The 14,773-nt window shown below is 38.1% G+C and overlaps 3 protein-coding genes across 4 annotated transcripts; 1 reads left to right on the top strand and 2 right to left on the bottom strand.

Moving 5' to 3' along the window:
• Positions 1 to 1,444: 1,444 nt before the first annotated feature.
• On the top strand, positions 1,445 to 10,314 carry LOC117543030 (acidic mammalian chitinase-like). The gene is made up of 11 exons (XM_034211038.1): positions 1,445 to 1,554; positions 6,895 to 6,924; positions 7,046 to 7,247; positions 7,361 to 7,417; positions 7,504 to 7,669; positions 7,969 to 8,093; positions 8,240 to 8,363; positions 8,529 to 8,714; positions 8,899 to 9,018; positions 9,565 to 9,706; positions 9,798 to 10,314. The coding sequence occupies exons 1-11, from the start codon at positions 1,551 to 1,553 to the stop codon at positions 10,139 to 10,141; spliced, it is 1,500 nt and encodes a 499-aa protein (XP_034066929.1). The 5' UTR covers positions 1,445 to 1,550; the 3' UTR covers positions 10,142 to 10,314.
• Positions 2,952 to 4,369, bottom strand: LOC117543032 (CMRF35-like molecule 1). 2 transcript variants are annotated; one of them, XM_034211040.1, is made up of 4 exons: positions 4,319 to 4,369; positions 3,857 to 4,225; positions 3,368 to 3,416; positions 2,952 to 3,212 (listed from the first exon to the last, which is right to left on the bottom strand). In XM_034211040.1, exons 1-4 carry the CDS (start codon positions 4,353 to 4,355, stop codon positions 3,062 to 3,064), a joined length of 606 nt encoding a protein of 201 aa, XP_034066931.1. In that variant the 5' UTR covers positions 4,356 to 4,369; the 3' UTR covers positions 2,952 to 3,061. The 2 variants fall into 2 exon arrangements, with proteins under 2 accessions (XP_034066931.1, XP_034066930.1); XM_034211039.1 differs by having other exon boundaries at positions 3,368 to 3,431.
• Positions 10,315 to 10,656: 342 nt separating the features above from the next.
• mfsd4ab (major facilitator superfamily domain containing 4Ab) lies at positions 10,657 to 13,487 on the bottom strand. The gene is made up of 10 exons (XM_034211226.1): positions 13,258 to 13,487; positions 12,960 to 13,158; positions 12,453 to 12,689; positions 12,186 to 12,348; positions 11,916 to 12,031; positions 11,600 to 11,773; positions 11,345 to 11,492; positions 11,178 to 11,248; positions 10,925 to 11,042; positions 10,657 to 10,833 (listed from the first exon to the last, which is right to left on the bottom strand). The coding sequence occupies exons 1-10, from the start codon at positions 13,485 to 13,487 to the stop codon at positions 10,739 to 10,741; spliced, it is 1,551 nt and encodes a 516-aa protein (XP_034067117.1). The 3' UTR covers positions 10,657 to 10,738.
• Positions 13,488 to 14,773: the final 1,286 nt, after the last annotated feature.

Here is a 14,773-nt window from a genome sequence, read left to right on the forward strand (position 1 = left end):
CCGGGAAGATTTTTTTAATTTATTTTTTTAATATTGAGGTTAAAAGCATCAATCTGGTGCACTTTGAGAGCAACATTAAGAGATCTATGGATACATCTCTCAACACCCATTTGAAACAGAACTGTAAACAGATTTATTTTTCTTTATGGATATTTTACAAATCACTCCCCTTTTACACTCTTTATCAATAACTTTTTATTAATTGTATTTATTATTATCATATAGTATGTTATACTATAAGAGAATAGATGCAAATCTATTCTCTTATTTGTTTATAACTATAATGATCATATGAAGGTGTGCCTTTACCTCACTGAGCTGAGGTTATCAGAGCCTCTCAGTCTTTCAGGAGAGAGCTCTCTAAAGCTCTCTCCCTCGCGGCCGCTTACACAGTCAATTCCAATGTTAATAAAAAGCTGTATACGTTTTGTGGGAGTTTGATTTATTTTAAATTAACACAAATACAAAATTAAAATCTATAATTGCACACTAAAACCATTATTTCAAAAAAAGGACTATTTCACATAAACCTCTGGTTTTTACTGGGGCTGTAAATCAACTTGATTTGGGGGCGGGGGGGGGGGTGCACCATAGTTTATGGACGCTGTACGCAATATAGGCGTAGTTCTGTTAGTATAAGATAATAAAATGTACTTTGTTGATCCAAAATCGGGAAATTGTGTTGTTATGAAATAATATATATTTGTTATTTCTAATTTTTTTTTTTTTTATTTTCGGCACCCCCCATTGATTGATGCGCCCTTAGCATTGGCCTATACTGCCTATGCCAAGGGCCGGCCCTGAGTAAAAGAACATGATTTATCTCTGAATTGTAGTGGAGTAGTACTTACTCAAGTAAAGTAGTTCAAAATTGTACAGTAGCTCAAAATTGTACATCCACAGTAGGCTACTTGAATAAATGCAATTAGTTGTTACTTTACACCACTAGAAATATTGAATCTAATTCGATGTCTTTTTTTAATTGCAATCAGTAAAATTACAATAATAGCATCTTCACGCTATACCTTTTACATTTATATTTTATTGAATATGCTATGCCTAGCACACTTAATTTTATTTTGTACTTTATGTTTTTGTTCTACTTTTTCATTTTCACATTATGTGTAATGCCTTGTTTCCATGCTGCTGTGAAGAAAAACTTTCCCGAAATATGATCAATAAAGTAAATCTCATCTTATCTTAACCATATGTTGATGCTGACCCTAGGCCTACTTTTGAATGCAGGATTTTTACTTGTGAATGAGTGTTTTTACATAGTAGTTTTGCTACTTTTACTTAAATGAAATATCTGCGTGCTTATTCCAACACCTTCGTCCATACTTCGCTCATCTTCCATGTGTGCTTTTACTTTGAAAGCCTACCGTCTCCGGTTATGGTGGCTGCCTTGACACCAGTTCATGCAGAGAGGTTCCTGCAGCAGAAATGGTGACATCACCTCCTAAATTCCTTACACCTTGCATTCTCACCTGAATCTGAGCTCTACCTCTTCCCCACTACATCTGCAGAATGGATTAGAGAAATTAAGTGATATGAGTAAGAACCTTTGTTTTTTGTATGTAGCCTATGCCTTTTTATTTATGTGTTTAGCTGAGCTAGTCAATACAAACAGAAGAAAATAATACAAGACTAGATGCTCTTTTCTTGTATGTTTACTTAGTCCTGTGATGTGTTTTGAGGGAAAATCTACTTATCATGGAAGACATTTTTACATGTCATGTAGGATGTAACAGAGAAAACTAATACAATGAATAATGGCTAAGCTACTTCATTTTTAGGGTTCGTCTTGTGAATACTGGCCCACTGTCACAGCTTTTTTGGTCTTTAGAATAGAAATAAGCTATTGTTACCTTTATGAGTACCACTCTTGTTTTTCCAACATGACAAGTCAAAATGTCTGCTGTGAAAAAGACCTAAATGGTGATTCTATTGTTTTCTCTCATTATCATACACAATGGGGACAAAATATTACAAACAACTCAATCAATCTACAATCCAATAGAGCCAAGTAGTTCGGGCCCCGCTGACACATAAACTGGACATTATATTCTTTCCTAAAAATAGGTTTTAATGACGACTTATTGCATTAGATTGTAGCCCAGGGGTGGCTTAAAAAAAATGTTAATATCTGGTTTTCTCTGAAAGCAAAGACCAGCATACCCACATTCTTGCAGCTACAACCGGCAGGGTAATGAAATCTGCTTGACAAGGACCACAAATCACCACTGCCTCTTTTATAGAATATGATATGTCACTGTTTCTGGGGAATTTTAATATAATTCAGCTTTGATTTGTGACTCCTCTGCTTGGTAGTGGAAGCTGTTGGAGGGTAATCAGCGATATGGGACACACTCCGGCCCGAATATGATCCAGAGCAGAAGACAGTCTTTACGGCAGATCTCTTCACTTCCGTCTCACAGCTTTTGGTTCCTTTTTTTAGCACATTTTCACTCATCCACTCCCTACACAGTTTTTAATATAAATGACTATATTATACCCTTCCTTTCTTGGGTTTGTCTTGGGCTAGGACAGAGTGTAACCGGAAGTCACAGTTTGCAAAGAGAGAGAACATCTTAGCTTTGGTATTCCATATGAATTTAGGTTAACAACAAATAGAGTAGGACATAACCACCCTTGAACTTTATTGTTTGTCAATGTTTTGTCTTTTAAAAGCAGGACTTGCCAAGAATGGGGCCTTCATTTAGGCATGGTGGAATTTGTATTCTTCCTGGCGTTCAGATCTTTGGAGAACACCTTTTTTTTCTTGGCAGCAACTGGCAGCAAAATAATTTGATGAAAGCCAAGAGCCTTACTCCTCCAGAAGTGCTCATTTTAACATAATTGGATATTCAATAGTTGGGTCCAAAGTTATCTTAGGCCCTGGCACCGAAATTAATTAGGTTTGAATCATTTAGATACTAAGAAAAAAAAGCCACATTTTCAAAGGGTTTATTTCATAGTTTAATTCACACACTGATATAATGTTCACTGGGAGTACAGTTTAAATAGCTTCAGTATAATTGAGTTTTGATTCATACATTGTTTATAATTCTGGTGTTGCCTGGCATTCATATTGAACTTGTGGTTGTTGCCGTTTCTTTCTCGCAATCTTTATCCTCCAAACAGCGATGTGTGTTGATACCAAACAACACAGCATTAAAATAAAGACTATCCAACGTAGAGTTGCCCACCAACTATTTGAAAAGAACAAAACATTTGGGATTAGAACAATTTACTTATATAGCATATACTTTCACATGTTTATTATTGGTAACTGGGCGACAACTTTTTTGCGATGTTTCACTGAAGGACAATATGGAAATGAGAGTATATTGAGAGTATATCTCACCTCATTTCATATCGTTCCAGTATGGTGGTGGGAGTGGTGGTTCTTATTGCTGTGGAAAATAACACTTTTAAAGACAACAAATTAGATTTACTGACTGAACCCCCCTGTCTCATTAAACTATGTTTATATACTATTAACCATTATATGGGCTCAATATTCCCTGACCAAATATCATACACTGGCCTGTAATTTCACTTTACACAAGAACATGAAATGTAAATGTTTGAACATTTTAATGACGTTTATTGACGGGAAAGCAAACTGTAACAAAAAGTGGAAAATTGTCTTTGACTTCACCACACATAAAAAAAATACAAGACAATCATTTTTTTTATTTCAAGGCAAATACAATCATTTTATCAGAAAGATTTAGGAGGTTTGTCTACAAGTTAGAGTCAGTTTTATAATCTTTTGTCTTTCAAGGTAGGTAAATAAATGTATTTGATGATAATGAAGAACCTGAGCAAACCCAGTTGTAGTGAAGGTTACCTGGTTGGGAGACGTGGATCCGGACACCAGTGTAGATGTTTCTTCCAGGTCTGGCGAGCACACACCAGTAGGTATCTTCATCACTTTCTCTGAGAGAAGACATAGTCACAGTGAAGACTCCTGCTATCTTATCATCAGCAATAGAGCTTCTGTCACTGCTTCGCACCCTGGGTGTTTTCACCACTATGTCACACAGCTCATATATTGGTCCTCTGCACCAGTACTTTGTATATTCTCTGTACTTATGGCCGTACTGACAAGGGACTGTCAGTGACCCTCCGTATGCTCCTGTTACCACCTCTGGAGCCGACAAGCGGACTGAGTCCACTGAATGCTCGGCTCTCAGCCAGAAGAGACAGAGAAATGGAGCTGAAAAAAACCAAAAACATAAAACAAACAAGTTCATTGTTCTTATCAAGTGTCTATGCTATGAATATATTTTGAAAAATGGATGTTACTTACCATTAAAGAAGCCAAGAGATATCCCAGAGGTCTTCATGGTGCGGATGAAAATCATAATGTGAAGCAGAAGCAAAGTGTGCAACATGTGGAGGCTTCCTCTTATTACTCTCATGTAAGGTTGTGCAATAAGGATGTTCGTGGGGTTTAGGCAATGTCTGCATTGGCCAGTGTTTGTATGGTTATTATTGCGTATTTCCTTGAGTTTTTTACCCATCTGTGTGGGAAACCGCAGGGTGGGTTGTGCGGCCAGTTTATTTAATTAAACAGCAGGTGGCACTAAAGATAAAACTGTCGTTTTATAATCATCTATCTATCTATCTATCTATCTATCTATCTATCTATCTATCTATCTATCTATCTATCCATCTATCTATCTATCTATCTATCTATCTATCTATCTATCTATCTATCTATCTATCCATCTATCTATCTATCTATCTATCTATCTATCTATCTATCTATCTAGCCTTAATCTCTTAAGGCTTTCATTATTTTAATTGGTTTATTTGCCATTTTGCGCCACTGTACGTTTTAAGGTTTTTTTCATGGGCTTTGATATTTGATGTACATATTACATTAAAATAGTTTGACTTATTTGGCTGTAGTTTTTTTCCTGTGGGGCACCTCAGTCCTGCGGACACGAGTTTTCTTTATGTTCAAATTGTTCCAGTTTATTGTGTTTTTTTCATTTCAGTGACAGCTAACACATTGCTCTGTTATAGTATTTATAAGAATAACCAACAACAATGTTACAATAGTTGCAGTCCAGATTGAATTGGCCTTTCCAAAGAAATTGTCATGTTCATGTAACTGTAGCAATGTGTCTAGGGAAAATATTTATACAACAAACACCGCAAGACAAGACGTGAGGTCATTTTGAAATATGAGCTGATTGTGTCAGAGGTTTGAGATTACAAAAGAGTTCCTATTTAGTTAGACTGACACGTCTTTTACATCACAGAACTGTATGCACCAAAACATTACTCTTTACCATCTATGAACCTCACAATATTTGTACCAATTTACATTTTTAAGAAAGGACATAGATTAATACATTCTCAGAGTTTAAGAAGAAGCTGGAGTATTAATAATTTGACCTTCAAGGTTAACCCACAATGGAAAAAGCAGAACTATGCTGCTGACACAAGCAGCATGAAGGTTACAAAACACCCACAGGGACAAATCTGATTAGAAAAACACAACTGGGTTTCATTTTACTTATTAAACCTATGCATAGAATAGTCTCATAGGAAAACTGAACAAGTTGTGTTCAAATGTAAGCTGTTTATAAGTGACAGTGTTCGTTTCTTTTTAACTGAGCAGATGGATAATCTAAATGAATTTTGATGTGATAGATTTCTATTTGATTTGCACCTTGAGAAAAAAAAGCACTTGGATGATGAAATTACCGTGTTAAGAACTAACATTTGACTCTTTTCGCTATTAAGTAAGAAAGTAATTTCGTAAATGAATCATCCCACTTTCAGTTCACCTTCAGAGTAGTTGAATTTAATTGTTTGAGACATGCCATGAAAAGTAGGTTTGTTTTAGAAGAGAACATGTTTTTCAATCTAGCTCAGCTTGGCTCGGTTCAGCCAAGGTGTTTTCCGCTGACACCAGAATATCTTTCTTTAAATATTAAATAAACTGTTAAAGATAAAGAAGGCTGCATTATAATGGAAGTGAAAGGATTAGATAAGTTATCCATTTATATGTAATAGCTTTTGATTTTTGTATGCAATCCCTCCTCATGACATATCACAATCCTCTTTTCAGCATGATTAGGGTTGTCAAACATATTTATCATCACGTATCACAGTCTAAGTAGTTTTTCAAAGGCAATTTGCCTGTTGTTTATGTGAGTTGACTTCTAATGCTTTATGTCACAGCTAAACTGAGACAATTTCCTGCATAGCATTAAAGTCATATTTGATAAAATATCATTTTAGACAAATTTAGAAACATCTGTCTTTCCTTCTTTTGTTTTGCCTATAAATAATCCTCTTTAAACACTGAAATGTTCTTCTTTCTTCTTCTTAACATGAGCTAAAATAATTCTTTACACATTTGGCAGGTCCGGAAGTACTGATGAAAAATAATGTATCTTTATCCCAAAACATTTGTGACACATTTCTTATTGTTCTTGTACATTTTAAAACAAGCCTTCAGCATATTTTCTGCATTTTATTGGCCTTAGACTATGTTTGCTTTGCTGAATGAGTCCTTCACACAAGGAGAAATGTGGAGAACATGCCTGACACTGATAAGTAATCAGAATTTACTCCCACATTTTTGTAATCTTCTCTGAAACAATCTTTTGCAAATAAACACAGTGTTGGCATATGTAGAAAGGCTGTTCACTTTGAGCAGAATGTGAGGGTATAAAAGTGAGTGCACCTGTTGCATGACCTCCATGTACACGGTAGTCATGGGTAAAGTACTTTTTGTGACGGGTAAGATTTAACATTTTCTCTCATATGTGCATCAAAGGGTCTCCTTGAATGTGCTTTCTTTCAGGATTTGAATATAGTATTTTCATCCATTAACTAAAAGGTAACTTGACTTTGTTTTTACAGCTCTGGCCTTGCTGCTGCAAGCCCAGCTCGGTAAGCAGCATACTGTATGAACATGGGATAAAGTATGCATGTTCAATTGCCTTTTTATGGTGAGAAATTGCATCACAATACGTGTTTGGTCCATAAATAATATATTTGTTTTGATTCAAAGGTTCATCCTTCATACTGTCATGCTACTTCACAAACTGGGCACAGTACAGACCACCTCCGACCATATTTATGCCCAATGACATCGACCCATGTCTGTGCACCCATCTCCTGTATGCCTTTGCCACCATCAAGAACAACGAACTGGCCACCTATGAGTGGAACGATGCGGAGCTTTATGGCCAGTTTAACGCCCTGAAGAACCAGTGAGTCACTTAAAACCTTTAGTTTAATTAAACGAATGGAAAGAAAAAGATGGATCACAGTTAGAAAAGGCTTTTAGTATCACTGCATCGTAAAATGTCTGATTTGTTGTCAGGAACGGCAACTTGAAGACTCTCCTGTCTGTTGGAGGATGGAACTTCGGCTCTACAGGGTGAGATCATATACAGATATTAGCAGATTTCACACTCTATATAGTCTTATATATCTTTTGTGACATTTATTTTATTTTTCAACTAGGTTTTCCCAAATGGTGTTGAGCCCTACAAACCGCAAGACCTTCATCAACTCAGTCATTTCATTCCTGAGAAAGTATGAGTTTGATGGGCTTGACATTGACTGGGAGTATCCAGCCAACAGAGGAGGGCCTCCTTCAGACAAGCAGTACTACTCCGTTTTCCTGCAGGTTTGTTACATCTGCTTTAATGCTTAATTTCTTGTTAGTGTTTTTCTCTTAAAATTACATTATTATAAGTAAATGTAATAACTTATAAATAAGGTCATACCTGACAGCATTTGCAACTGCTCAAGCTTGGCTTAATTGTACTACTATAAATCCCAATGGGGTTTCCACTGTGTTGGAAAGCAATCATTTAAGAATATAAAAGCCCATGACAAAAATCGCAGTCTGGCCCATGTTACAAGTCATGGATTACAAAGACTTGACTAAATACTAGATATTTTACATCTGTTGAAAATCGACAGGAGCTGAGAGCCGCCTTTGAGACCGAGGCCAAGCAGAGCAACAGGGCTCGTCTTCTGATGTCTGCTGCTGTGGCGGCTGGAAAGTCCAACATTGATTCTGCCTATCAGATTCCCCAGCTTGGCCAGTAAACATTTTAAGCTATATTTGTGGAGTGTCAAACCTTATCCACTGCAACATAACAAATCATAGTTAAAGGGAACAACTCAGAATGTATCCCTATTAGGCTACACTATAAATATAGGCTTGTTAATGTAACCTCTGCACACCCAGGTCCCTGGATATGATCAACGTCATGACATATGACTTCCATGGCTCTTGGGACACCATGACTGGTGAGTGCAGTCCTCTCTTCAAAGGCCCAGAGGATCATGGTGGCTTAATCTATTTCAACGTGGTGAGTGCATGAACATCTTCAAAAATAATGTTTGAATCTATGATCCATCCTGGGCTTGTATAAAGAATCCACTTGCAGTCTGCAAGCTTTAAATGCAACTACATTTAAAGCTTACACAAAAGCTTTGTAGTTCCAGAGGCAGGTATATCTTCTCCTTTGTTCCAGGATTATGCCATGAACTACTGGAAGAGCCAAGGAGCCCCAGCTGAGAAGCTCATTGTTGGTTTCCCCACATATGGCAACACATTCACTCTTAGGAGCCCATCTAACCATGGTGTTGGAGCAGCTATTGCTGGTGCTGGAACTCCAGGAAAGTACACACAGGAGGCTGGAGAGCTCGCTTACTTTGAGGTACGGTTCCTGCATATTTTTATAAAGTACAAGAAATTAATCTTGAATGATGATGGTGGTTCAGTGTTTATATTCGTTTGTATGCTTTATAGCAGAGCAGGTTGGTCTACACAGTATAACAGACTCAATATTACAAAGTTAATTTATCTCTTAGTCCTTAATGCACTCCTTTGTAAAATTACAGATCTGTGACTTTTTGAAAACTGGAGCAACTGAGGTTTGGAACCAGGCCCAGGATGTGCCATATGCCTACAAGGGAAACCAGTGGGTGGGCTATGACAACATGAAGAGCTTCAAGATCAAGGTACAGAACAGAACTGCACAGAATACTTGTTTTACCGTTTGACAGGCCAATCTGTTGGCTGTTATGAATAAGCTCCGAGCTAAAAAAGCTTTCCATCTGTCAAGAATTATTATTATAAAATTGGAAAGTTTCTCCTCAGTGCTGCAGCAGAAAGTGACAGGAACAAACTTATTAGATATTTTTATTCGATCCCCAGTTTTTGTATGTTTGGCGATGTTGCAGTTTGTAGCTACTGTGTGAGTCCATTTTAAAATCAAATATTTTAATTTTATAATGTAGCTACTCCAGCTGACCTACACTCGGGGCATACTATTTTGTCATTACATTAGGACTCGAGCTCTTCCCCTCTTTCTTATGTATCCACTGTGTAACGGATTGTGCGTCAGTATAGCCAGAAAGGTATGCTGGCTTGCATACTGCAAATTCCCCCGAATGTGGAACTAAAAAGTATGGTGGTAATGGTATTTCAATGTCACGGTCAGATGAAATTGCTTTGTTTTTTATTTCAAAATACTTACCACAATGCCCCCTTCTGTCCGTTGGTAGGTTGACTGGGTGAAGAAGAACAACTTTGGAGGCGCCATGGTGTGGACTCTTGACATGGATGACTACATGGGCACTTTCTGTAACCAGGGAAAATATCCACTGATTAATGTTCTCAAACAGGGCCTTAATCTGGAACAAGCTTGTAAGAATTGTAATATCTGTGATCAGCGTGAACCATAGTGTTTTCAGGGAAATTAAATGTTATTAAATCATCAATTTGTGGTGTTTTCCAGCCTGCGCCCCTCCTACCACTCCCCTTCCTCCTATCGCAGGAATGAGCACAACTAGCGGAGGCAGCTCCAGTGGAGGCAGCTCCAGTGGAGGCAGCTCCAGTGGAGGCAGCTCCAGTGGAGGCAGCTCCAGTGGAGGCAGCTCCAGTGGAGGCAGCTCCTCTGGTGGGGCCTCGGGCACCAAGGGCATGGACAGCCAGTTCTGCGCTACAAAAGCCAGTGGCATGTACCCCGACCCAACAAACAAGAACCAATTCTACAACTGCAGTATGGGAAAGACCTACTTTCAGAACTGCGCTGCCGGTCTGGTCTTCGACACCTCCTGTTCTTGTTGCAACTGGTCCTAAATCTGAAGTTATAGATTGACTGGTTAACTGTTCAAATGCTGGAGGATTCTGTTTTACATTTGTTCTTAGTATTCACGGGGAAACTTCTCTGAGTGCAAGGTGCGCATTGCACATTGTAACCTTGACAAGTCCATTTTGAAAGCAAAGAAAATAAACATTTGATTTGTTGCATGTGTGTTGTATGCATCTACATTATTTTCCTTGTAGTCGAATATAAATTATACTCTCAAAACTACAGTATGTTCACCATTCAGTAGAATTGTTTTAATACACAAATTCATTATTTATATATTCAAGTACATATGCCAAAAGATACGCCAAAACACATTGAACAATATGAAAAAAGAGATTATAATTCAAACGAAACAATTTAGATATTTAAAGGTATTCCAAATCATCATAATCCTTGTATTGTAAATTGTAACAAGAAGCAGCACACTATCTATGTCGCACATATCTAATTTCCAGGACAATAAAAGTTCATCAACACAATGTTCATTTAGTAGTCTTTGGGTAAAACATATTTGAAGTTGGATTGTTGTAATACTTTATTCTCTACAGTAGCCAGTAGAGGACAAAACACAGCTGCTGCTCCTCTCAGCTGCTCTCTGGCTCCTCTTTCTGTTCTGTTTTTGCAGATCCATTCTGCTCTGTTGCTGGTTCCTCCACCATGGTGGACTTTTTCGATGTTCCTGTTGGGATGCAGAGGTAGTATGAGTGTGAAAATAATAAAAACAAACCATATGCAGCACAGTTTGAGGTTGCTAGTTGATGATACTGTACCTGTGAGGTAATTTTGGTGCATTCGACTGAACAAGAGGAGAGCAATGAAGAGAATAAAACCAATGCAGGCGATTACCACTCCACATAGCGGGAAGCTGTAGCTGCCTTTCTGGATAATCTGGGGACAATAAACCAACAATAAACTACTGAACACTAATCTAAATCTTCACTAGGGATTTTTGCAATTACAATGGTATTTCTCGACTTCTGCTCATAATTGTTTTTAAATAATGAAGATATGAATTAGACTTACTGAGCCAACTACAACCTGCATTACCATCTCTCCCATTCCTGCAGATGTCACCAGGACTGACGTTGCACATCCTGCAAAACAGTATTGTATGGTTTATATCCTCTCCTTGCTTTTATTACATTACTGTGTTATAATTAATCGAATCTGCTGTGAAAACATCATTATACCCTGATAATCAAGGATGTCTTCAGTATAGGCGAGCATACAGGGGAATATGCAGCTGAGGAAAAGCCCACATAAACCGGTCCCGGCAAAAAGAAAGGGGCGGTTGTCATAGAAAATAAGCAGCATCAAGCAAGTAACAATAGCACCTGCCTGTAAAAACCAAAAGAGAGAGTGTTATCAATTATGTGTTTGACTTCTTAGTTTAAATGTGCTTAATCTGTAATGTTACAGCACTCGAAATGTTGAATTGGCATTACCAGGCTGAACATGAGTAGTCTCACAGGCTGGAAACGGTACGCTAGAGGAATGGACAAAAGACGTCCAACAGTGATGGCTGCCCAAAATATACTGGCCAGGTAACCCGCTGTCTTATTAGGCAATGACAAAGGTGGTGACACACCGTAGGTATACACGAAGCCGGCGTATGCACCCTGAAAGAAAAAGGCAGATTCTTTCATGTGATCCATTATGAGATTTTTATGTGAAGCAGATATTCTATTTGGATTTTTTTTAAAGTATGTTGAACAGTAACTGAAATGCACTTCATATATTTTATCCACACCCGTCACTCACCACAATGCCATCGGTCATGAAGAGCACACCCCCACCAAGGATATGAATCATAAAGAAGGATACAGGCATCCCGCTCAGGTTATCATTCCTACAGCAGCTGAAGATATCCCCATGACCTGCAACAGAGTGTAAGGTCAACAATGACAGATTGGAGCGAACAAAATGCATTTATTCTGATTTTCTTTCATCTGAACTGACTTAAAATCCACTTAAGATGTATGCATTATTCATATGAGTTCTGTATAAAAATGTATTCTTCCACGTCTTTACCTCCAGCTTCATGTTCCTTCTGCTCCACATCCGTGCCCTCGGCCCCCTGCTGGTTCTCCATTGCTAATTCATCTTTGTCCAGAAGACGAGGAGTTCCACTGGGGCAGAATGGGATCAGCTGCTCCCGATACATCAGGAACAGGACTGCAAGGGGCACGGGCAGCTGAGGGGGCACACATTTTATTTTCACACAAAAAAATTGGTTTAATAAATTAAGAAAAACCTTAACTCTTCTCCTGCACATCTACAATTTGGTTAGTGTCTTACATTGATAAGCGCCATGATCCAGAAGGCATAGTGCACATTGGACTCTTCCCCTCCCTCTGGGTGGGGCAGTTGAGTTATATCGTGCCCTGCAATCGGACTGTTTTTCAGCATGTTCCTGAGATGATCTGTGGTCTCTGTCGCATTCCCTGTGTGATTCCCACAGCCCGTCTCTGAGAGGAAGGGGTCTGCAATCAGTGGGCTCACTAGGGCCCCGAACCCAATGAAGAAATGAAGAGCCTGCAAAAATGTAGAATACAAAAGGTCAAAGACATAACTTACTGTGTTTGTCATAATATAATTGCCTCATAACTTTAGAAAAATAGATTGCTGAACATTCGGCGTAGAACATTCGTGCTAGCTTCCTATATTTGTAAAAAAAAAGACAAATAACACATACTAAATTCTATATAATACTATATTTATCTGCTGATAGTTATTCAATGAATGCACACGATATCATGTCAGTATTTCTACAGATTAAGAGAAAGGCACTCCAGGTTGTTTTACCTGTAAGAAAACAGCCGAGTCCCTCTGATAGATAGTCACCAGTTGGATGTTAGCGATGGTGTCAATAATGCCCATCGCAAACCCAGACACAGCCATAGCGATGGCGAGCATGAGAACATTATTGCACACCGGGATTATGGCAAATATTATAGAGATGGTGAGAGCTGAGACAAATAAGGCACTTAGAGCCCTGAACAACCTTTAAAAAAAAAAAAGAGAGACAAATACTCTTTTAATGATGGTCCATTGTTTACAGAATATTCATGCACACCTGGACGGTAGGGGAAATTATACTTACGTCTTCTCGAAAACACCAGCAATAGAGCTGCCAATCAACAAGCAGAACTGCTGGGCGAAGAAGACCCAGGTAATCTGACTGAGTGTTGAGTTAGTTTGACATTGCAAGTCCAAAATTGTAGGTCCAAGGAACGCAATGCATAGTCCAAAGCTGAAGAAAACACTCCAGTAGGTCAGTGTGTGATGGGCATTCCTTTTGAACAGAGTCACGATCCGCTCATCCAAAAACATCTTGACCACAGTGAAGACCGACGAAACCCACAGCCAAGGTTTTGTTTTACTTTTACGATCTCAATATTTGACAGCAGCTCTGTGAAGTTTCTCGATCTTTTTGGAGTGGTATGAGTTTCTCGATCTTTTTAAAGCGTTAAGTGCCCTCCTATTTGGATTGCCTAACTGAAAAGGATGTCCTCTTGAGTTAATGGGTGAAGTGGAGATGCTTCCAACAATAATATGATTTCAAATGTGTCAATGATTAGCAATGAAAAAGAGTCTGTGTTGAAACGCTACTCAAAAGTGTGCATTTATGTGTCATGGCACTTCCAACCATATCAAATGGAACATGTGTGTCATTCAGGAACAAATGACACACATGGACAGGTCGTCTTTTCTTTCAAACCTGGACAGCCATATTACAAAAGGAGCTCGGATGCAACATGTATATTTTTTTAATGTGCAATACAATTATGTGAAAGTAATAATTGATATATACATTTTAGTTCATTTAGAGTTTTATCAAATGCAAAGCAAGGTTTTAATCTGTGACTGCAATATCCTATCATAATTTATCGTTATGAAATCTATTCAAGACTTCAGCCCTACTTCTCATGTAGCCTTATTCCAGCTTTGTAGATCTTTGTTGACTATATCGTGTTATACTAAATACATTCATGTCCAAGATATTAAGTGTGCAAACAATGGTTTAAACTCTTTAATTGTCCTTTAAAGCCACCATAGCAATGTGGCTCTGTGGATGGCTATAGTCAGTCGCAACAGCTATTAGATGCTTTGCCATGGATTTTTCAATCAGTTGTCCACAGACATCCGACTTTCATGATCCCTGGCTTATCATCTAGTGCCTCTATGAGTTTGAAAATGTTTGATTTATAGCGAAATATGGTACTCTGTAAATGTGGTACTCATATTCACTTACACAGAGGAGGCATCTTAAGTACATTATTCCCTTATGACAAGAAAGTGTGAATCTGTTTTATGGAATATGCATGTTTTTTAAATGTATGTATATATGCTGTACGAACTGGCCCTCAGAGGTATGAATAAAAGAAAGGACTAAATACCTAATCTCTATAATGATTGCATGGGAGAAGCAAAGCTCCGGTGGTTGTAGCCAAATATGGGCTTCCTGCAAAGTCAAGTGAGACAGGAAACTAAAGACATCGCAACACAGGCTTATTACTGAGAGTGTGGATTTAGTTATCTTTAAACTTTTGAAGAAAGACCCTGACACTGTAAAAGAAACTTGTTGTATTATATTTTGCATGATGATAACACAAGTC

This window comes from Gymnodraco acuticeps, unplaced genomic scaffold (genome assembly GCF_902827175.1).
Source record: "Gymnodraco acuticeps unplaced genomic scaffold, fGymAcu1.1, whole genome shotgun sequence".
Classification (NCBI taxonomy): domain Eukaryota; kingdom Metazoa; phylum Chordata; class Actinopteri; order Perciformes; family Bathydraconidae; genus Gymnodraco; species Gymnodraco acuticeps.